At 32.7% G+C, this 23,459-nt stretch overlaps 12 protein-coding genes across 12 annotated transcripts; 8 read left to right on the top strand and 4 right to left on the bottom strand.

Annotated features, from left to right (window-relative positions):
* Window positions 1–228: 228 nt before the first annotated feature.
* Window positions 229–3,069, top strand: Chro.10131 (hypothetical protein). The annotated part of the gene is made up of 1 exon (XM_663355.1): window positions 229–3,069. The coding sequence occupies one exon, from the start codon at window positions 229–231 to the stop codon at window positions 3,067–3,069; it is 2,841 nt and encodes a 946-aa protein (XP_668447.1).
* Window positions 3,070–3,577: 508 nt separating this feature from the next.
* On the top strand, window positions 3,578–4,942 carry Chro.10133 (hypothetical protein). Its single annotated transcript, XM_663354.1, has 1 exon — window positions 3,578–4,942. One exon carries the CDS (start codon window positions 3,578–3,580, stop codon window positions 4,940–4,942), a length of 1,365 nt encoding a protein of 454 aa, XP_668446.1.
* Window positions 4,943–5,659: 717 nt separating this feature from the next.
* On the top strand, window positions 5,660–7,381 carry Chro.10134 (hypothetical protein). Its single annotated transcript, XM_663353.1, has 1 exon — window positions 5,660–7,381. The coding sequence occupies one exon, from the start codon at window positions 5,660–5,662 to the stop codon at window positions 7,379–7,381; it is 1,722 nt and encodes a 573-aa protein (XP_668445.1).
* Window positions 7,382–7,749: 368 nt separating this feature from the next.
* Window positions 7,750–8,463, top strand: Chro.10135 (sf-assemblin-like protein). The annotated part of the gene is made up of 1 exon (XM_663352.1): window positions 7,750–8,463. One exon carries the CDS (start codon window positions 7,750–7,752, stop codon window positions 8,461–8,463), a length of 714 nt encoding a protein of 237 aa, XP_668444.1.
* A 382-nt stretch (window positions 8,464–8,845) lies between these two features.
* Window positions 8,846–9,652, top strand: Chro.10136 (proteasome 26S subunit). Its single annotated transcript, XM_663351.1, has 1 exon — window positions 8,846–9,652. The coding sequence occupies one exon, from the start codon at window positions 8,846–8,848 to the stop codon at window positions 9,650–9,652; it is 807 nt and encodes a 268-aa protein (XP_668443.1).
* A 309-nt stretch (window positions 9,653–9,961) lies between these two features.
* On the bottom strand, window positions 9,962–10,342 carry Chro.10137 (hypothetical protein). Its single annotated transcript, XM_663350.1, has 1 exon — window positions 9,962–10,342. One exon carries the CDS (start codon window positions 10,340–10,342, stop codon window positions 9,962–9,964), a length of 381 nt encoding a protein of 126 aa, XP_668442.1.
* Window positions 10,343–10,777: 435 nt separating this feature from the next.
* On the top strand, window positions 10,778–11,671 carry Chro.10138 (hypothetical protein). The annotated part of the gene is made up of 1 exon (XM_663349.1): window positions 10,778–11,671. One exon carries the CDS (start codon window positions 10,778–10,780, stop codon window positions 11,669–11,671), a length of 894 nt encoding a protein of 297 aa, XP_668441.1.
* Window positions 11,672–11,830: 159 nt separating this feature from the next.
* On the bottom strand, window positions 11,831–12,955 carry Chro.10139 (UCHL5 protein). The annotated part of the gene is made up of 1 exon (XM_663348.1): window positions 11,831–12,955. One exon carries the CDS (start codon window positions 12,953–12,955, stop codon window positions 11,831–11,833), a length of 1,125 nt encoding a protein of 374 aa, XP_668440.1.
* A 206-nt stretch (window positions 12,956–13,161) lies between these two features.
* Chro.10140 (DNA repair protein RAD54-like) lies at window positions 13,162–15,795 on the bottom strand. The annotated part of the gene is made up of 1 exon (XM_663347.1): window positions 13,162–15,795. The coding sequence occupies one exon, from the start codon at window positions 15,793–15,795 to the stop codon at window positions 13,162–13,164; it is 2,634 nt and encodes an 877-aa protein (XP_668439.1).
* A 768-nt stretch (window positions 15,796–16,563) lies between these two features.
* Chro.10141 (hypothetical protein) lies at window positions 16,564–17,487 on the top strand. Its single annotated transcript, XM_663346.1, has 1 exon — window positions 16,564–17,487. One exon carries the CDS (start codon window positions 16,564–16,566, stop codon window positions 17,485–17,487), a length of 924 nt encoding a protein of 307 aa, XP_668438.1.
* Window positions 17,488–17,547: 60 nt separating this feature from the next.
* Window positions 17,548–19,236, bottom strand: Chro.10142 (hypothetical protein). The annotated part of the gene is made up of 1 exon (XM_663345.1): window positions 17,548–19,236. One exon carries the CDS (start codon window positions 19,234–19,236, stop codon window positions 17,548–17,550), a length of 1,689 nt encoding a protein of 562 aa, XP_668437.1.
* A 672-nt stretch (window positions 19,237–19,908) lies between these two features.
* Chro.10143 (CBK1) lies at window positions 19,909–22,185 on the top strand. Its single annotated transcript, XM_663344.1, has 1 exon — window positions 19,909–22,185. One exon carries the CDS (start codon window positions 19,909–19,911, stop codon window positions 22,183–22,185), a length of 2,277 nt encoding a protein of 758 aa, XP_668436.1.
* Window positions 22,186–23,459: the final 1,274 nt, after the last annotated feature.

Below are 23,459 nucleotides of genomic sequence, written 5' to 3'. Positions count from 1 at the left end.
GATAATTCTGAAGGGGGACTATCACCAATTAACTCAGCTGAGAGCGAGGGACTAAACGGAAGTATTGGAGATGTAAATCAATGCAAGATATGGGAGGAAGAAACTATCAAAAAGTTTGAAAAGTTGTTAAGAAATATACAGCTTTTTAGCAGAGCTATTACAGTCTACATAATATACCATATCACAGTTTTGAACCTTTACCCATCAATATATACTGTTAATAAGGAAATGAATACTGATGAGATTTTTGAGTATTATTATGCCCAACATATCATTCCAAAAAGCCTTCCAACTAGTATTATGGATTCATGCTTTTTAGGTTGCATCATATTCATATTAACATATGTTGCCTCAAGAGCTCTGAGGGCAAATTTGAAGGAAATTAAAAGAAATAAGCTGAATAACTATCAAATTAAGAAGGCTAGAAGTACTTATGGAAAGAAGATGATGATATGTGGGGTAGCAGGAAGAGTGTTTGGTATTTCCTGTCTATTGATTATTTTAGTTGGTTTGACACAATATGTCGCTCATGAAAGTTTAAACACTAAAGGATTACTGGTTCCAGATATTTGGTTCTCATTAGCCAAAGATAAATACAAATACGATGATTATAAGGGATTTACAAGTTTGTTAGCTCATATAATATTATACTGGACAGGATTATCTGTTGACTTTTTTGGCTTCATTACTGCATTAAGAATGGTTTTTGCCTATGTTCACTTATTTGATGGAGTTATTCTTGGTATTTACTTATGTATGGTTGTAGGAATTGGTTTACCTTTAATGCAAGAAGGTCTTTTGGGACCAAAGAATTCATGCAATGCAAATGATCACCATTGGTATAAATTTGATACTCATGAAATTACATTCTTTAGGGATGAGTCAGGAAAGATTCGAACTGGAGATTTCAGAGGTCCAACAAGTACTAATTACCCACCTCTATTTTACAGTGAATATATTACAATGGATGATGGAGTTAAAATTGCTGTAGATGTATATTTACCTAGAATCAGATTTGGGTACAAAACCTTACCAACTGTAGTAGATATTACAAGATACAATAGAAGAATGGATGTTCATTGGCCATTCACTTTATTCTCTCTCTGGGGAGAACCCAAATCTGTATCAATGAATATTTGGTCTTGGCAAATTACTCAAACTTTTATTCCCAACTTTTATGCTGTTGTTGTAGTTGATACCAGGGGAACAGGTGCAAGTACCGGGCATAGAATTGTGGATTTTTCAGAAAATGAGGTTGATGATTTTAGACAAATTATTGGATGGATAAAAAATCAGCCTTGGAGTAATGGAAAGGTAGGAGTAGGAGGAATCAGTTATGATGGAATGGCTGCAATCAAAACAGCTGCGTTATCTGGGAATAATGAATCTGAAAGCAGCTCAGAAGGTTTTAGAAGTGATAACAATCTAGTTGATGCAGTTTTTGCTCTTTCATCGCCAATGAATGTAATTAAAGAGTTAATTGAGCCAGGGGGTTTGATTTGTAAACCTCTAGTGGAAGACTATTATAGTATAACATATTCGTTTGAACAATATGGATCTCCATTACTTCATTTCTTAAAAACGGTTGCATATTATCCTTTTAAATTGGTGGTAGCCTTCTTATTAGTAATAGGAAATGTTTCTCCTGTTCAAGGGTATTCAAGTATTAAGAAGCAAGCATTGGAAATGCATCAAAAGAATTGGGATATGTCAAAGACTATTAAGAAGTACAAGTACTTGGATGAACAGGTTGAGTTAGATGATGGAACTTTGATATACGCTGAAAGGCTTGGGAATACTGAAGATGTTGCAACAATTCTTGGAAATAAAGGAGTAAATGTCTATTTAACTTCAGGATATTGTGATTCTGCCAACTCTAGAGGAGTAATTCAATTCTATGATGCTTTAGTAGAGTCAGCATCTAAGGCATATGAGCAGTATTTACTAGAGGCTGGAAATATGGCATCTAAAGAAAAACCTATATATAAGTTGGTTCTTGGTCCTTGGACTCACTCTGGCAGAGCAAGTTGCTCTCCATTTGGAAAGAGTATTTCTTGTTTTGAGCCAGCCTTATATTACGACTTGGTTAGATTTATGGACTGTGCTTTGAAAGGAATATGCTGGGAAAACCAAGATAAGAACATTCATTTCTTCCAAGTTGGAGAAGAAAAATGGTATACTACAGACAAATTCCCTCCTCCAGATACCAAGTATCTTCAGTTTTCTTTTGAAAAGCATGGAGAGAATGAAAAAAGTTCAATTCAAGAATTCTCATCAATATTAGGAACTAGATTTGTTCCACTTGTATTCCAATCAAAAAAGAAGGAAACAAGAACACATTTAAACCAAAGCCAAAACAATCCTTCAGGATCTTCCTCAAGCTACATTCAACTCAAAGTTGGTGATAACTATTTCTCAGAATATAGATCCAGATGGATGATTGCAATGCATCCTTTTAGAGTTACAGTATCTTATAATGAGAAAGGAAAACAGCTATGGCATGCTGGTGAAAGACTTCACCAAAAGAGAAAAAGTAGACAGCATATAAGATTTGCGACTGCACCATTTAAGGCAGATATTCGACTTGTAGGAAGTGTTTGGTTACATTTCTCAGTTCAACTTCTTGATGGTTATGATGCTCCAATCTATGTATACTTGGAGGATATTTCTCCAGAAAACGAAATTATGTATATAACAGAAGGATTGGCACAAATTGGACACAGACATGTTAATATGACAAAAAGTGCTCTTGAGAACATACCACATGGATCAGCAAGGAAGGTTATTAGGCCTCTTACAAGGAGTTACTACCAGCCTTTAAGAAGAATTGGGGATGAATCTCCAATGCAAATCACTTTGGAACCAATTACTTGGACCTTCTTTAAAGATCACAAACTGGCCATCTCAATTACAGGTGCAGATACAAAGAACTTTAAACTACATCATATTTCTCAGAACATTAAAATAGCCAAAACCATTAATATTAAGCTGGACAACTCGTTTATGGTCAAACTTCCAGTTAATAGAGAGGACTACAATACTTGGATTGAGTTAAATCCTGAAGTTTAACAAAGTCCAACAAAGACTGACTCAATTAGGCGTAATTAATAATAATTTGGCTAAGATATAAGGGTATTAATATGTCCGTTAGGAGGTGAAATAATCGGAAAAAAGAAGCAATAAGAAAGAAACAACCAGAAAGAAACAATAATCTCGCCAAGAAACAGACTAAATTGTCAAAGGAGAAATTCCTTCCCACATTTCAAGGTTTTTTCTCTTGGTGTCTTGAAGTAGCAAAATATGAATGTGGGAAGCCCGCCTAATTTTGTTATTAAATGCCTGAACATTAATACATTTTGAGTAATAACAAAAAATCGTGAGCTTTTCCTGTGAAAAAGACTCCGTACAGTTCTTGAAGGGGTTAGGCATTGGAAGACTGCAAAAGGTTCTTAATTGGTGGTTTGCAGGCTCCGTGCTGGGTTAGGTAAAAAGAACAAATTGGTTGAAAATAACCAAGAGATTGTGAGATAAAGTGGATTTTTACAATTATTGAATTCTAGTGGCTTTTGGCAGAATTATGAGTGTTTTAAGAAATAAATATATTCCCAGAATGGAAGAGCACAATTTTTCAAAATCAACAGGATATATGGGCTTTTGGGCATCTATTCTTTTGTCAATACCAGTAATTATACTTTGGGTATTTTCTGAGCTCTTTTCAAGAGGTTTGCTTTTTGAAAGTTTAAGAATATCTTCAAATATGAGAGTAGCATGTGGGGTCATGGCAGTAGTTGCTATTACTATGGTAATGTCAATACATTTTCTCCCAAGTGGAACTTTTAGATGGCCTTGTTATGCTTTTTGGAAGATTATGATGGGCATGAATATTCTATATTTTATGCTTTTAACATTTTTACTCTTTGAAGATACAGAGCATATCAGAAATACTTTGGTTTATATTGACCCAAAGTTAATTGAAAAGGTCCCGGAGGTAAATTATGCAGGAAATTCGTGTTCGATAATTGGATCAAATGGATGGTTTTCAAACATTCTTCCAAAGATAGATATGTTTGTTATTGCTCACTTCCTTGGTTGGATGGTCAAAACATTAATCTTAAGGAATAATTTTCTTGTTTGGTTTAATTCAATATTGTTTGAATGGCTTGAAATTACCCTTAGACACATTTTACCAAACTTTTATGAATGCTGGTGGGACCATATCATTTTAGATATTTTTGGATGCAACATGATAGGTATATTCTTGGGGAATTATATAATTAAAAGATTCAACATGACTCGTTTTAATTGGCATACTTGCCGTAATGGACTTGGAGGCCAAGAATATGATCATAAAGCAGGCGATTCAATTTCAAATTCAAAGCGGAGTATAAAAGCTTCAAAAGAAGTAGGCTCTAGTTCTGTAAATAAAAAAAACCAAAAATCCACATCAAAACCAAGATTATTAAAAGTAAAGAATTTCATGTCTTCATTTTTTAAATGGCCAAAAATTCTCACAACATTACGTGGTCTTGGATCTTTTTTGATTTTGACAGCAATTGTTCAGTTGATTGACTTGAATTACTTTTTTTTCAAAGCTGAGTTCAATATGCCAGTTTCTCACTGGATTTTTGGTTTAAGAACAGCTCTTTTGGCAATTAGTGGTGCTTCAGCAGTCAGAGAATTATATGAAACAATCGCAAGGGATTCATCAATTCACTTTGGTAAAGTGAGCTTTCAATGTTGGCTCATCGTGGTAGTAATCTTTACAGAATCACTGCTTTGTTGGAGATTTAGTGGAAATCTTCGTGTTGATTCTTTCATACCCTCGAATTTTATTATATATATTTGGACTTTTATCTTTTTCATTCTTGTTGTTTTGTATTTATTTTTAACTTTGAAAAGTTTTTTTCAAAATTTTGGTCCAAGCGACAAAAAAAATAAATAACTTTTGAAGTCGTCAATTATAATAGTTTAAACATATTTTCCTTTTCTGTAATGCAGATAGCATGTCTGGGCATTCGTTAATTGTTTACCGGAATTTGTATCTTTTTAGACTATTTCCTAAACAAATAGTATATTCATTAGTTAATTTATATTAGCTATATAATTACTTTGAAGACTAAAATATATTTTTCTTTTTACGAGGAATTTTTTGCCGTATTTTAGTGATTGAGAAATGTTTATCTTTGCATGTGGTCGAACACCGGTACTGAATTTTCTCAAATTACGAATATGCTTGCCCGCCAATTGCATGCAACCACTAAGATGTAATTATTATAGATATGCACACAAAAAAAATAGTTTAGAAATTAATATATTTACTATTTAATTGACAGATAAGAAAATAATTAGCAAGTCAACTAATATGATTTTTTCGGTCAAATTCTTAGTGTGTAAGAGACATTGAGTTAGCAACATAAAAAATAGAGCTCACAAACATCTCTTTCAACATAAGCAATGAACATCAAATCTCCATATTTTAAAAATTTTAAATAGTATTGAAGGTATTCACATTTTAAAAAGGAAAAAAAAGAAATACATTCCTCGATAAGGCTAAATTAGTGGGGAACACGTAGTTGGCGCGCATGCTGTATATTAACTCAAGGAACGAATTTATGTAAAGGAGTAAAGGAATAACAATAGTGACAAAAGAAGTAAGGAAATGTTGGATAGAGGACTTCTTCAGTCAATATTTGGTTCTGATTCAGCCTCAGCTCCTTCAGGATATCAATTAAATGAGGTAACTAATTTGAGTTATATTCAGGAAGGTAGTTGTAATTATTTGGAGGACTATTTAATCAAAAAATTAAAAAGAAATGATCCGAAAGTAAAGTTTAAGGCATTAAGATTGATAAAACACCTCTGTGAGAATGGTAATCCAACTTTTAAGATGCTGGTACAACGTCATGCGAATCAAATAAGAGTCTGTCAAAGCTATAAGGGCACATTTGATCCTGTATATGGAGATACTTTATCGGAATTAGTTAGAGAAGAAGCAATTCAATGTTTAAAGTCAATATTTAGTAGCAACAATAGGAGCGACGAGAGTATCAAAGTTGGGAACCAAAGTAAAGGGTCTGGACTTAAAGCTAATGGATCTGCGAATAATAGTTACAAAGATAGAATTCATGGATTTGGAAATCCAAACTTTACTGATAAAATAGAGCCAGATAATGACTCAATGGATATTTCTCAGATTGGGAATTCTATTGTATACAATGCAAAAATCGGACAATATAATCAAGTAGTTGACGACCTTTCTGAGTTAGTGTTGAAAGTACTTCCAAACAAGTTAATTAATGGTATTTCAAACTATTACGGGAACTCCAGAAATGGAGTAAAACCTGCAAATTTTAGTTATCAGAGCAATCCTGAGCCTCGCAGAGACTTCAGAGATGGCTTCTTTAACAGTGAAATCTCAAGAAGAGTTACCAATATTCAAAATTATCAGATTCCAACATATAAACAAAAAAATTTCCCTGAGTGTAAAATCGAGGAAAATAAGCTTCAATATTCAAAACCTACTATTACAATAAGCAACCAAAATATTTCCAGTGGTAATACACTAGAAACTCATTTTGTTGAGAACTATTGCTCATCAACAGGACTAATTATGAATCCCTCCAATGAAATTCTTCAAAATAGCATCAAAGAGATCCAAAAATTAGATATACCTATTGTTATTAAGTTGCTACATAACAAACTAATCGATCTAAGCGATACAGATACTAACTTTGGTAAGAAAGATAATGAAACCCATAACAATGGCAATGATGAAAAAACTGATAGTTATTATATTGATAACAACGAACAACATAAATCTCCTTACACTTCGAATCAAACATTAAAATCAGAAAGTAACTTCAAAGTTATTTATAAAATTTTGTGCCTCATTCTTTCTATGCTTGAAACAAATCAAAACACTAAAAAAAGTCTCATTGAGTATTCAAACAACGATTTCATACACCTCCTGAATACAATTTCAACCAGTAACATTCACTGTAGGAGGAAGGTCAAACAAATTATCGAAGCATTAGGCGCCAGCACTAGCACCTCGCATGCAGTTCCACACGCCCCACAATGCCCGCCCGATGTTGAGTTAACTAATAATTTAATAGACTTAAGTACAGAAAGTACAGATTTTAAGGCTGATAAAAAATTAAATTCAGTAACTGATCTGACAGATTCATTATTAATACTATCAAATCAGACGCAGGAGAATTCCTATAAGAAAAATAATTTATTTAAGAATTTATCGATAAAAAATCATTCAAATAAAACAGGAGCCATAAATTCGAGGGGGCAACAACAGGACAAGCAAACTAAAGGTTTTGGATCAAAAGAAAACGTAGGAAAATCTCTAGTCGATTTGGGAATATTATAGTTATTTTCTAGCCATTAATTATTCGAATGTTTTCTTTCCCCCTCCTCTTTTTTGTATATTTTATACTCATTTTCTTAAGTTTACTCATTAATTCAAATTATTATGAATTTGTAGTGCTTCTGGTGAATATGACTCTGTAAGAGTTGGCGCCAAATTGTGCAAAATTATTGGTGGAATTTCTGGATCAAAATAAAATTTCAATAAGAAAAGAAGAACAATATTTTGTGTATTTGATTGAAATTAATTCTTTGTATCAAAATTCAATTCATTACTTATGCCTCTATTGTATTTAGAATACAGGAAAATATTTTTATAAGGTAATACTTATTTGCAAAACGAATAAAGTGAGGGGAAGCTAGAAATTAGTAATGATCGAAAATCAGCTATCCTGCAGTTCTGCAGGCAAAATGAAAGAAATTATAAAGATACAAGAACAACTCAGGGATGAAGTTTTGGAATGCATACAAAGTCGAAAGAGCAAGATGGCCGAATTACAAGGTGAAACTGAGGAACTTGGAAACCAAATGATACAAGAAGTAACAATGAAGGTTTTGCATCGAATTGAGCTTATTATGAATACTTTAGAAAGTATTCTTTGTAGATGTGAGAAAGTTGAAGCCAAGTTTATTAGTTATAAGAGAGATTTAAATTCAAAAAGTCAACAAGTTGGCGAACTTGCAGAAAGATTTGAATCTGTCAAGCATGAACTTAAAAATTACTTTGTTATAATTGAAAGAATAGCAGGAATTTTCTCAGAAACTAATCATCTCAATAATCAGATGATTAAAACAATCAATGATAAACTTTCCAGACTGTCATGCAATAATTCGCATATTCCAATTCAAGAACAAATACAGAAATTCCACGAAAATTTTGAAAATAATTCAAAACTTAACGTTTTTAACCCTAATAATCAATTCAGTAATTTTGTTCTTCAAGAATTCAAAAGCATTCAGAACGCTATAAATTCCACTTCAAAGCTCAGACAAGAAGCTGATGACAGCATTGCCAATGCAATGAAGGAATTTACTGATACACTCCAAAACGGACTTAAAATCGCTGTTAGTCACTCAAAATACTAATTATATTGAACCTAATTATATTTTTATTAACATTCCGCCGCAAACCAAATGTATCATTTTCTTATTTAATTTTTTGCATGTAATTACCGCTAAAACTTTCTTCCTACTGAATTTGTTCCACATTCACACAAGGTTTTGGCGGCACATTCCCTATGGAATTCGGTATTTTGGCGGTAAGAGCCTAGTTATTTGAACAGATTACTCCGGATGATAGGGGGGGGTTGGGAACCAGAGAAAAACAAATCTCTCCCCCACCTTTGTATAGTTTCTTTGCTTTCTCGAGTGGAGTTTATCTGAGTTTTTTGCTTTTTTTTAGAAAGCATTTTATTTAGTAATATATTTATTGGGTAACCAAATCAATTGAGAGCCCCTGTTTTCAAGAATGACTGACATCTTATCCACGAACAAAAAGTTTGCCTCAGCTGCCGATTACTGTGCAAATAATGTGTCTTCATTTAGCAATGAGGAGCTTTTGGATTTATATGGATTCTATAAGCAGGCGACTGTGGGCGATGCACCAGAAAAATCTGGCTCATTTTTTTCTGCATTTAGCATGAAAGACCAAGCTAAATCAAAGTCTTGGGCTTCAAGAAAAGGAATGAATCCAGAGGATGCTGCCAATGAATATATTAAACTTATAGAGAAGAAAAATCCTCAATGGGAGGAAACTATTGGTAAGAATTCGTCTATATCACTTTCCAATTCAACTTCTCGTCCTTTATTAGAATCAAACTTGGACGAAGAGAAACTTGAAGTAGAATTGAAAGGTGTATTGGATCAGGTTCTGCTTGATCCAAACTTTTCTGAAAAGAATTGCTCACTCTCTGTTTTTGATGCATTTTGCTCGCAGGTAAATAAAAATGAGGTTGAATTTTTAAAGAAAATTCTTGAAAGATATCCATTTTTATCTAATTCCCGAAGTTCAGAAGGATCCTATGCTCTTCATCTAGCATGCGACAAAGGTTATAGTGAAATTGCTCTGCTACTTTTAAAGAATGGAGCAAATCCAAATGTTAAAGATAACTTTGGGGACTCCCCTCTTCATGTTTCTGTAATTTCTGAGCAGGAAAGCTGCGTTAAAGTTCTTCTCAATTATGGAGCTGACCTAAAATTAACTAATGATGATGGTTTGACTCCTATCCAACTGTCAGAAAATGATCAACTCAAAAGAATTCTTGAAAGCAGTTAAATCCTCAACTTTGAATGAAAATATAGAGGAAAGACTTAGGATAATTAGAACTTTATGCGTATAGCTCATGCTAAATAGAAAATCAAGGTAGGAATGGAAGTTAGAGGACGTTTGGTTCACTTATGGCTTGAAGGTCCTTACTTTGACTCCATTAACTCCCTCCTATCATAAGTATAATAAATTGTGTTTCTTAAGTTGATACCTCTTATTTTTTTATTCCAACTATTTTTTCCAAATCAACATTATTCTGTCTGTTCATTTGGAAAATCATCTTTCTGAACTAAAACTGAATTGCTACCTCACGTATCCTTAACGACCGCAGAAAACTATACAACATTCACCGCATCTGTATCCTCCCGTTGGATTCTTTTGAATCGACCCCTGGCTATATGAACATGATTGATTATGCTCGCATTTATCTAAAACTTCGGGCTTCTGAGACTGTATTGGTGCAGTGCCCGCCTTTTGTCCGCATGCAGAACATTCAAAGCATGTGTTTCTATTCTGCAAAGCTGGCATTCTGTTTACTCTGGGGATACAAATTCTGCATATGTATCTTTGAACGATAGGCCTTCTATTTGCACACATAAGCTGTTGAGAACATCCTCTTCTTAGATCAAAGCAACAGCAAGAACATCTTCTATTATTTGTTGGGTAACTTTCAAAGCAAAAAAAATTGTTATTACACATTTTTAAAAATAAAATATTACCAGTAATTTTCAACCTTTCTAAAAATATGAATTTAATAAAAGAGTGCCAATAGGGACAGAGATATGATAATTTACTATTTTATTTTTTTGTAAAAAAGTCAAAATTGAATGGTATCCCCTTATTCTGAACGTCTGGAACATTTTCATTTTTAATCTTTTCAACCCTCACCATAGGACATTCTTTTTTCTTTTTTTTCATGATTTTATCTCAATTTAATTTATGTAAATACATGCATTAATATATTTTTTTTATTGCCTGTGCTTATGCAATACAATCGCCAAATTTTTTTATGTGGATGTCCACAACAATGCATGCATGCATGCATGCAAAAAAGGTGCAAAAAAAAATTTAGAAATAAAATTAGACAATATAAATAGTAAATTTGAATTTGAATGATAGTAATGAGAAAATTAAATGAGGATTATTTTTTTGGCTTTTTTAGTTGTGATTTTTTTCTTTATAGTAAAAACGTCAAAAGGAGAAGAAAATGAGAAATTGATAAAAATAAGTAGACGGTTTTTGGTTGAAATATGCAAGAGCTTTCAGATAAGTAAAAATCCAGAAGATTTAGTAAATTGTTATGAATCCTCAATATACTTTTGTGAATATCTTTGGGTTATAGCATACATAATAGAGGAGAAGAAATCTTTTAAAACCCAAATGATTTTGCCTAAAGGAGTAATTGACAATAAAAATTGCATGGAGATTAATTTTCAACAATGTATTACAATAGCTAATTTTTTAATTAATGAAAGTTCTATTTCCGTGGAATATAATGCAATTAATAGTATGGTTAGTCCAGTCATTGAAGAATGTAATTTTGAAAATACCAATTTATTATTAAGCTTAAATGCATTATGGTTGAGAAATTCGAATAAGATTTCAGATCTTACTCAAGGCGTTATAATAGGGAGGGGATACCAAGAACTGGTACAATTTACTAATCCTTTTCTTGATTTATCAACAATAATTTGTCAAGATGTAAAAATGTATTTATTTACTGAAAAGTATAAAATGAAACTTAAAGCAGTCATGAAGGATCTTATACAATACAAGAACCTACCCTTAACCATTCCAGATCCTGTTTATGTTAGATTACCACTTAAATACGATGAAGAATTAGATTTAAATTGGCTCTACTGCCAAGATCTGCCAAAATATCTAAATAAATTGGATGAAATATCTGATCAAATTAAGCTAGATTTACGTGGTAAAAGTTTAATAATTAACAAGGATATTATTACAAAATGTACACTAAAGAATAATAATAAAGTAATGAAGATAATTACGTGGAAAATTGTCAACTAAATTTTGGATTTAAATCTAGAAAATATATAAACTTTGAATTAAATGAATGAACAAAATATTGGATTCTGCTGAATAAAAATCAATTAGTAGCAAAATAAAGCATTCAAATCTTTTTTCATATATTGGATATATCATGTTCTCTCTTGTTTTCGAATCCAATTACTGTAACTGAGAAAGTTTCTTCATTAATAGACCTTTTTTCGATGCATGCCTTAAAAGAGTAAGAACAAAAGGAAGAAAATCATGCCTTCTTCTCTCGTTCTCAATAATCCATATTTCACGATTATACTTTTCGTTCTGAATTATTGAGAGATTTTCAGATATTTCATGGGTAATCTTAGTAATTTCTTTTTGAATTAAAGCGATATCATTTGGAATGGAAGATAACATAGAATCAAACTCATCAGATTCAATTTCTTCTTCAGAAAGACTTTCCAAATCAGTACTTAAGTCCCCTCCCAAACTTAGAAGCTTTGCAATATGAGCTTGCCTGGATATTTTGAGATATTTGACTTTTTTTTCGGTAACAGAAATTTTATCTGGAACAACGGCTAATAAACTGAATCTTATTTCACCATGAGATGAATCCTCATTTTGTAGCTCAATCCTTCTTTTAACTTCCTCCATTACTCTTGATACCCAAAGATTTGGTTTATCATATAATGCTGATATTTCATTATCTAATGAGAAATTCTCAGAATCATTAACTTTAGGACTTCCTAAATCTACAACTCCAGTAGTAAGTCCATCAAGTTCATAAACATTTTTTCCAAATGGAATATAACAAATATAATGAAATGCATCTCCCTTGGAGTCATTTGAGTCTGGATCAGAAACTTCCAAAGAAGAGATTGGCCTAAAAGAATTGTGTGCGGTTCTCAATACTTCACTATTACCAATTACAAGTCCTTTTGTCATTGGATCAAAGCTACTTGAGAACTTTTTAAATTCTTCAAGATGAGATCCAATATCAATATCTAATCTATTCAGGATGATTGAAAGTATCGCCTGAGTTGCGCATGCATTGTTTATTACCTGGTTTGCATAAAACATTCCTGGAGGAGCCTCAATTGGCTGTGAAAAGTGATTTCCCTTGAACTTTTCTGTAAATTTAAAGAGGAAAATTATTCCATAAATATTCCCATATTCATTAGCTATGAATTCCATCCCACTCTCACTATAGTCATATATTTCAGCAAATTGTATTCCCTTAACTCCATATCTCTCCACTAACTCTGTAAAAACTCCTGGGTCGCTTTCTATTGTACACCAATCCCCTGACATGATTTCAAATATCAAATTAATCAGCTTATTTGCATATGAATATATATGTATGTATATATATTTATATTTACATTAACTTGCCCTCTTCTCAATAGTGGCAAATATTATTTTTTCTTTCTTTCTCGCCAAATTCCTCATTATGGGGGAATTTTAAATATTTTCATTTGGCGCCACATTTCGAAATTGCATGCAAGAAAAGGATAAAATTACTCCATACCACTATCTGAGGATGAGTAATATTCCATTTCTTCATCCATATCGAATTCACTAGCATAATCATCCTCAGAATCATTTGAATCCTTAATTCTTTTTGCATCTGGTGAAACATGACCGCCAAATATATTTATTACAGGATTAACAAAACTGATTGAATTATCTGTACGGGTGTCATCCATATTGCAAGTAGTATTATCTTTGTTATAGTTTTCTTTGTCAACTTCCATTGGTTTCTCCCCATTAGATTCTTTGCTTTGCTCATCTTCCTGGTCTTGAAGTTCGATTCTACAGGCCATTACAAATGAAACTGGTTGAAAATCAGAAGGTAACTCTAAGGGATGAGGCTTCTCGCTTTCCATATCAACAGACATCTTATTTGTTTCATTTGAACATTCATTTAGAGTTAGTGATAAGATTTCATCGGGTATTTCAGAAAAGGAGTGATAATGTCCCCATGTATTGAGATCATCTTCTAAACCTGTAGTTTGTGGAACCATATCAAGAGGCTGACCACTGGAATCATGGCACCGGTTGCATTGTATCATATCATGAGTATCTGAAATAGTATCTTCTTTTAAAGTAAATAAATCTCGAACAAGATCAGCTGAAATTGAGTCTTTAAGTTCATTATTACCTCCGGAAGTTACAAGCATAGCACTCAGGCCGTCTTTACAAAGTTGTCTTTGGTATATCTTTTCCTCAATTGTTCCTGTAGAAAATAGTCTATAAATGTAGCAGTTCTTTTTCTGGCCATCTCTCCAAACCCTTGCTAATGCTTGTTTGTCATTTGCAGGGTTCCAGTCTGGGTCAAACATGACAAGCCGATTTGCTCCAATTAAGTTGATCCCACATCCTCCTGCCTTGGAAGAAAGTAAAAATGCAAAGCTATTGGAATTCGGATCGTTGAATGTTTTAACTAAGTTATGCCTTCTTGTAATACTTGTTGAGCCATCCAATCTTACGCATGGTACTTGGAGATCTCTGCAAAGACACTCGAATACATCCAATGTCTGGGTATAGTTACTCACTAGTACAACTCTGTCTTTTGTATTACTTCTAATATGAAAAAGTAATCTGGAAAGAAGATATAACTTTCCGCTTAAATTTGGTTTAGAGCTGAATCCTGTTCTGTTGCTATTCCTTATAGAGCTTCCAACTGTAACTCTTTTCTTATATTCTCCACCAGATTCGCCTGAAGCGCTTCTCCCATGAATCATTTCCAAGTACTTTTCAGACCCCTCAAAGCCCTTTCCATATCCTCCTGAAGTCTTTGGTCTAATCAAAGTAGGATGATTACAAAGCTTCATTAGTGATTGGATTGAAGAAAGAACCTGTCCTGTTAAGCCAGTAGGATTTCCCGTAGAATCAGAGTCTAATAACTTTTTGCATGCCGAAGAACGTAGAAATCTTCTGTAGAGGTAATTTTGTATTGGAGTCAAGTTACAAAAAATATTTAGAATTATTTTTGGTGGTAACACTTTTGCTAACAATGTATTTGCACGCCTTAATATAAAATGATTTGTAATATTCGAAAGCTCTTGTAATCTCTGAGTAGCAAGCTCCTGTTGATATTCCGAGGCATCTGGCTCCCTTCCTTCCAATATTGGATTGGCATAAATCTTTTTAAATTGAGAAACATCCCCTAATACTTGAGGATTAGCCAACGAAACCAATGAGTAAAATTCGACCAAATCATTTTGAATAGGAGTACCACTCAATAAAAGCCTTTTCTTTGCTGGGAGATTATTGATTGCCATTGCTGTCTTAGTTTTGTCATTTTTTAGCCTGTGAGCTTCATCACATATTACTAAGTCTATCGGAACTCCATCAAGTTGCTCTACATGCATCCTAAAAGTTTCATATGATGCAATCAAAATTCTTGACATCGTGTCATATTTGAATCCTGCAAACGCAGAAACTACCTTTTCTCTGTCTCTCTCTGCAACAGGGGTGCACTTACATTTACCTTGGAGCCACTTTTCTATTTCAGAGGCCCAATTTTTGACCAAAGATGCTGGGCAAACTACCACAGCTTTCCTAACAGATGGTTTCCCATCAAACCCTTGATTTAATAAGGTCCAAAGGATTGTAATTGATTGCAATGTCTTTCCCAATCCCATATCATCAGCTAAAATACAACCATTTCCATCAAAATCTCTTAAGCCCATTAAACATTCAAAAATGAACGTTACTCCTTGCCTTTGATGTTCTCTCAACCACTTGGTTAACATTGAATCAACTTCAATAACTCTTTTTTCCCCATCTTCTGAGGAAATCCAAAGTATTAAAGGGTTTATATTAACCTGAGGTTCAGGCTCCCCCTTAGGAGACCCATCATCAGCCTTTGGAGGAAGTTTAAATCCCGGCTGTTTTATGCTGTTACAGTATGTTGAATCTCTCGGTATTCTCACTCCAAGAGTCATCTTTCTACTTTCTAAGCTTACTCCCGGAACGTGGCCTGACATAGGGGATCTGAAAGACTGGAACATGACAGGCTTGCCGGATTCTACTGACAACATTGACATTATCGGGCTTCTAATTAGCGCGATCTCTGTTTGTCTTACTGCATTCTTTCCAGTATCATCCAATCCACCCTCTGACTTGTTGCTATTTATCCTTATCATCTTCTACCAGTATCCACCATGTGGAATCCGATTAACTAATAATATATTTATTCTGTACTTAAGCCTTTAAGTATTACATGTGCTTTCCCGGTTACAAAAAGAAATGGGGAGTTAGTGAGGGAATGCACATTCGGAGTTTTAACCCAAAAATATTTCTTTTCAAAAAAAATTTCGGCCTGTATATCTTCTCTAATTCTAGCCTTTTCTATGTGGACAAAAACTATTCTAATATGCATGCTGATTTCTACATGCAAAATTTCACACGTAATACTTTTATTGCCAATATTGCATGCAATTGCCGGTATAGGAGGGCTTTTACAAAAAAAAAGTAAAAAAAATTAATTAATCAATTAAATTTGAAAAAAGTATCGAAATAGATTATTCTTAAAATTATATAGTTGAGTAGTACTAGGAATTGAGTTACCTTTCAATTTTTGTAATGGAATTCTTTTGAATTATTATTCATATGTTATTTATTTATCGCAAGCCAACATTGGCGCCAGATATAGAAATGGTATCTTTTTCATATAGAAAAATATAGAAAGTAAATGATTAATTAGAAAGGAAAAACAGAATCAAAGGACTGATTTTTATCTTCATATTCTGAGCCGCCGTTATCATTTCTGTTTACATTGTTCAAAGAAATTTACTACTTCAAATTATTTCTGAAATGACAAATTTGTAGTTGGCGCCTATTAGTGGTGATTTTTGACCATGCTATAATAATTAGATATTATGTAAAGAGAACAATTTATAAGTTACTTTGGAATGAAGGGTGAAGTTTCACTTATTGAGAAGAAACATATAACTGGTGGAAATGATGAATATGTAAGTGCAGTAGAAGTTAAAAAAACTGCTCAACAACAGTCAGAAGCAGCCAAAGATATTATGTCATGCTCAAATTTGAATATATACTATCCAATTCAAACTACCCAAAGAAAATCAAACGAAACAGATAGTGAAGGTTTCTGCTTTGAGAAGAATCAATATCCATCTTCCACTCGAGTTTTAAGCGAATTAGATGACTGCATTGAAGAATCTTTCGAAAGTCTTTCAGGAGTTGGCAAAACATGCAATAAAACTATTTCCAGAAAAGAATCCCTTGAATGTATCGAGTGGTCTGGAGAGGAGAGAGTTTTTTCTCCTGAAACAAAATTTCCTTTATCCAAAATTGAGTTCTACTCGAACTGGAAAAATATTATTAATCACCAAGATGCTCCCAGAACTCCCCAATTTAGGGCAACTTATATACTCCCTACATCACCCCATTTTTCTGACTCTGATGAATTTTATTCAGACTCATCAAGCAATAGTTCTGAATCCCTCTTATATATTCAGAAAGAAACTCCTATTATGAGAAAAAATAATAATGCCTTCAAAGCTAATTCTAGACGAGTTAATGGTATTTCCTGGAATCAATATGAAGGTGCCAATGAAGTAAATTACAATTGTATTTCTCCATCTCTTCCAATTCCTAGCAGTATACAAGGAAGGAATAGATTAGACATATTACTTTCTCAATGGGTAAGCTATTTCTCTGGTAGACAATCAATTGATATTAATGATATTGATTGTGCAACTCAATACTTTACTGGATTAGATGGGGCTACTTTGGCTGCAGTTACAAGCTCACTTATTTATATAGGTCACTGTGCTAGATATACCCAAATTAGAAAATATAATCAAGAATAATTTAAATTTCAATATTCTGTTCCAAATGAATACAAAGCAGGTATTATTTAAATATTATTACTATGGATATACCATCATACCGACAGGTATACTCACCTTATTATTATAGAAAGATTGTGCATACTTTTGACCAGGCGCCATCTTGATTAATATGTTTTTTTTCTTCTCTGATAGGTGAGTTAATGGTGGTAACACATTATTTATAACTGTTTTTGCGTGTCTACTCTTTTTCTCTGGTACTAAAACTGTACGGCTGTATTCTTTAAGTGTTTTGTCTAAGTCAACTTTCCTAGAAGCCAACTTCTGAATTTCCTCTACTGGTCTTATTGGTTTGTATTGCCAATTCTCGAACTCTAATTTCACACTTGAAATTAATCTTTCACCTTCAAAGTTACCAAAAAATGCCTTTGAGCGCTTAATTACTTCATTTGTTAAGAATCTTGCTTCTAATGAATTTCCTACCACTGGTTTTGGTAATTTAATACTTTTTTCAGAATTGGCGCCATCTTCTGCATGCGCTTTTCTATTTAAGTCCTTTAAATAACATGCTAGTCTGGTTTGAACTCTATTTGCCATAATTGATGTAGCAAGCGGCTTTAAGAATGAATTTAACAATGGTATATGTTGAGCTAAAGAGTTTAATGTGTATTTCCATTCAAATATTTCGTAGTCAAACATTTGACTTTTTGCAGCAATATGTGTGAATAACGATGAATCATCAAATACAAAAGCCATATGTAAATAATACTGAGCAAATTCAGGGTTACACCTCCATGCTGGACTTCCTCCCATAGATTCTAGAACACTTCCAAAAGAAATAGTAATTCTGGACATTATTTCAACAAGTCTCATTCCCGGTAACTTGTTTCTTCGTATTCTATTAATTAATCTTCTTGCATCTCCTGGATATTTTGAGTTTAGCTCTTCATCTGTTTCAGTAATCATTGGATACTCATCAAAAAGAAGTTTCATTAATGCCATATAAAACAATGGGCATCTTAATGAAGTATATATTCTACCATCTGTTTCTTCTAGAAAACGTTTATATGTTACTGGAAAGTGTTTAACGAGATGTCTAATGACCCTTGCTAATTCTCCAAGCCATCCACATATAATCTCCAATCGAGAAAGCCATTCTTTGTCTTCTATTCTACGCCTAATCACGTCAATTATACACTTTTCAGTTATTAAATCCTCAGGAGAAGTATTAAATGGAAATTGAAATACAGTTGCCTTTGTAATTGGTTCTTTGTAACCAATAATATCTAAATATTCTTTTGGAGGAACTAATGGATCATTTTCAGAAAAATTGTTTTCATCGTCGTTCTTTGATTTAGGATCTTTGAAATTAGATTTATTGAAACCCTTGTAGTCTAAAGGAAGTAATGTAAAACCTTTCTTTTCAGTACTAATAACTTTAAAACTTAGATTCAATGATCCTTGTCTTTTCCCCTCCTGGTATGAGTATATATCATGATCTAACTCATGTAAGCTCTCTAATATAGTTCCTGAACATAATATTGATTGAAAAAGTCCTTCCATAAGGCTTAAAGCAAATGATAATATGCTTCTTTGACAATGATCAGTTTCGCTAAATTTTCCAAAACTTCCCAGTGATGAATGAAACTCTCTAAATTCGCATTTAGCTAACATTCGATGAGGATCAGGTAAATACTCCACTCTGCTCTCATTCCTGCTTTTTGGGTGCGAAGAGCTCTCACTTGATTTATTTTTCCTACTTTTACTCATTTCTGATCACCCAAGTTTCGTTACTTGTTAAGATCATGACACACTTTATCAAACTTATTAAAAACACTCCTATTTTTTGTTTTCTTCCTCTTCTCTTTTTTTCTCGTTTTCCAAATTCCATAAAAAAATACATGCAATTTAGACATCAAATAAATGCATTAGGCGGGCTCGTCGATACCAGGGTGAGTGTGTGTGTGAATAGCAAATAAATAAAAAATTTGACGAGTAAATTTTGAGGTAAAATGATTATTTATTAAAACAAGGCTTTGGTGGAAAAGGAAAAAAAAATTATTACCCAGAATTATAGATGAAGACCTGCTTCGTATTCTCAATATTTTAAATTTACATCTTTAGGTATTATGGTAAATATTCAAAAGTGATTTTAATTTTATTTTAGCTGATTTCGAATATTTATTACTCGAATTATTATTAAATTATAATTACTCGAACTGAGAATATCACAGTTTTCAAGTTTGTATTTTCAATTTTTGACTCGAGATCTAATCTTAAATATAGCTGGAATTGAAGAAATTAAATACGTATATATCAATTTGAACGTAATATCATTACTTTAATCGAGATTTAGTCAAAATTTAAATTAAGGAAGTGGCTATATTTTCAAGGGATATCTTTAGCTGAAAAGGCTTTATCTTATTGTTAAAAAAAATCCTTATGGTTCTTGATTGGTCCTTATGTTCATCTTCAAGGAGTGGTAATGACTCCAAGAAAATTCGCTCAAAGGTTAATAACTTATCAAATAACAAAGAATTCAGTAATTCTTTAAACAAAAGAGAGATTTCCAGTCGCTTTAACAGTTCTTCTAGTCTTACACAATCAACACGAACAGAAAGCAAGCAAAAGCCTTCTCTTTTAAAGAAAAGTACCTCTAATAATGAGACTTCAAAAAATTTATCAGATATTAACTTAAAGCAGAATTCTAGGGAAAAGCCTGGGGATGTTAGTTCTTTATCAAATAAAAGTAAAAGTCCAGAACCTGAAGAAAAGTATTGTGCTTCTTGTAAGAAAAAGATTTTGAATAAAGAAGTTGATGAAGACTCCGTAGAGTATCATAGAAATATCTTTTCATTGCGTCAAAATGTGACATTGGATGACTTCCACACCATTTCTGTAATTGGCCAAGGAGGTTATTCAATAGTAAGACTGGTATTTGATATTCATACTGGGAATGTTTATGCATTAAAACAGGCAAAGAAGTGTCAAATAATGAATAATCAAAGCCAACACGATAACCTTGAGAATTTGATAAAGATAGATATTAATTCTTCTAAGAAACAAGTTGAAGAAAAACAAACTTTGAACACTGGGATAATGCTGAATACTGAGATTTCATTAATGTATAATTCAGATAGCCCGTGGATTAATAAACTTTATTATTATTGGGAAGACAACCATTTCTATTATATGTTGATGGAATATATGCCAGGAGGAGATTTAATGCGGCATTTGATTGATCTTCATACTTTTGATGAAGAAACGGCAAAATTTTATATTGCTGAATTACTTCTGGCCTTAGATTATTTAAATAATATTCAAGGTCATATTCATAGAGACATAAAACCGGATAACATACTTTTAGACGTAGATGGCCATATAAAATTAATAGACTTTGGATTATCAAAGCAAATAATCCAAAGTAAACAAAGACCTTTTGTTTCGAATGCTTCAGTAAATTCATCTTTTCAAAAGAATGTAACTGCTAGAATTGATCCACATGAAGTACTTATTCATGATCAAAACTTTCATGCTGGCACTCCAGATTATATGGCTCCTGAAATTCATAGAGGGGAGCCTTACTCCCTTTGTGTAGATTTATGGAGTGTAGGGATAATATTATTTGAAATGCTTTTTGGTGGCCCCCCGTTATCAGATCCAGGCCAAAACTCACTTATAACGAGAAACAAGGTGATGAATTGGGATAAGCATTTTTACTTGCCCTCAGAGCATCATAAATATTCTCCAGAAGCCATGGATTTGATTTGTTCTTTAGTTTGTGAACCTTCACAAAGAATTAAGAGTGCAAAGGAAGCTTTGAAGCATCCATTCTTTAAAGGAATGGACTTTACCAAAATCCGTCTCCAAAAACCTCCAATTGTACCAAAAGTCAAGCACAAATTAGACCATTCAAACTTTGACAAGTTCCCTGATGATTTGTTAGTTTCTTTTTATAACTCTGCAAAAGCTTCTACTTCTGTTCCAATATCTAATCTCTCTGAAGAACTTAATTTCAATTCATGTAATACCAATAAAATTCAAGGAGAATCTTTCGTTAGTGAGTTCTTTCCAAACTCGATGGTTCCTGGAGCATCACACAAGCTTGGTAATTCTCAAAGCGTCATTGAACATTGTTCTATCCCAACTGTTGGTAATTCAAAAATACCAATTTGTACCCCAAAACGCTCGTATCTTCCTCTTATTACACACATATCTTCTCCTTTATCCAACCCTTCAACGGCGTCATCATGGAAACAAATTAATAACTCTCCAATTTTCCAAACTCCAAGGAAACCTTCACCGGCCTCTAATAATATTTCAAGTCAAAGTATTTCTCTTAATTCACACATACTACCTCAAAGCCATTCGTTTTCACAAATAATTGGAAAAACCAACTCTAACTTCTCCAACCCAATTGGTGCATCTTCATGCATACCTCAACCCTTCAGCAATTTAACTCCAATAGATAAAATTTCATCAAATTTACCAAAATCAACGATTCAAACCTCAAACTCCAATATATTAAACCGTAATTCTGGAACACCAAATAATCATAAATTCCTTACATTCAAAGAAAGAAAATCTTCTGAAAATGTTTATAGTAGGCAATCACAAAAACCAAATACTCATTTATTTCCACAAAGATCTACCAGCACATCTATCACCAGAAATAATCAAGAAATAGTGAATATTCTCAGAAAAAAAAATATTATTTAATACAAATTTTCTGATTGTCCACATTAAAAAATTGTTGCATGTAAAAACAATCTAATTGCATGCACCACGTAATGACTTTATATATAATGCCGGTATATGGTTTCATGCGGGGTTTTTTTAAAAATTTCATTCTATTCTAACTTCCTATAGTATATTAAAAAAATAAAGAATAAGTTATATTAAGTTTGACTAATCTATCTCTAATTTAACACAAGGCAAAGAATGACTCCAATTTTTGTCCCTGGTCTACACCGATACAATTTTGTGAGGGATAAATACTCTTCAAGTAGTGATGTAGCCTGCTTGCAATCCCATCTATATCTTTAACTCCTAAATCAGTTTTGAATATTTGTGATAGACTCAAAATCTGCTGAGGATTCAACATCTGTAAAATCGTCTCCTTTAAAGTACTAAAACTCCTCCTTATTCTGCCAAAGTAGAAATTCCCTACTAGCTTCTCTATTGTACTTCTCCTTACTGCTTTACTTGCTCTAAGAAGAGAGTTATTATGATAATATGTTCCCCAATCGGACTTTTCAGTATCTATTCCTGAAAATGATTTTCTTAGTACATCAAGCTCTGGATCATATTTAAAGTGATTAAAAGCTGTTAATAACAAATTATGCAATGAATTCAATACTACTGATAGCTTGTAGGTGTCTTGCTTTATATTTGAAAGATATTTCTTGATCCTTTTTCTTAAGGCTTTGTGTGTTGTATGCTTCATCCTATAGAACCTCTGATATCCACCTTTTCTTACCTTTGGAAGTAAGTTTATAGCAAACTCATTTAATGAAATAATTATCAGCATTTGTCTAACTGCCTTCTTTAGAGAATGTGACAACATTTCATATCCTGTTATTCTGATATCTACATGTTGAATTTGAAATATCAAGTCAGAAAATAGCTTTAGCATCTCAAACTGTCTTGAACCTCTAATCTTACATTGACATAGTGCAAAACTTGAGAAATCACGTCCTATCAATACGAAATTGGTTTTACCCGATTTAAAGAAAGGAAGACTTTCTTTTTCAATTTGTTTATTTTCATCCATTTTTGCTATTCCTTCTTTTGACTCCTTAATCATTGATAATTCTTCCTCCAATTCGTTCTTATGTTTCTCCAAATCTGTCTTTATTAATGAATTTAGCTCTTTTAAATTCTCTATTGTTATTGGAAAATCTTCTTTCAACATTTGAGCTGGGAATTTATAATGTTCATTCACCATCTTGGCCGTATGTTTTGTATATCTTTTTTTCATATATCTACTAATT

The sequence above is a fragment of the Cryptosporidium hominis genome (genome assembly GCF_000006425.1).
Source record: "Cryptosporidium hominis TU502 chromosome 1 CHRO011050, whole genome shotgun sequence".
Taxonomy (NCBI): domain Eukaryota; phylum Apicomplexa; class Conoidasida; order Eucoccidiorida; family Cryptosporidiidae; genus Cryptosporidium; species Cryptosporidium hominis.
The sequence above is the reverse complement of the archived record's forward strand: the minus strand, read 5'-3'. Positions and strand labels throughout refer to the sequence as shown.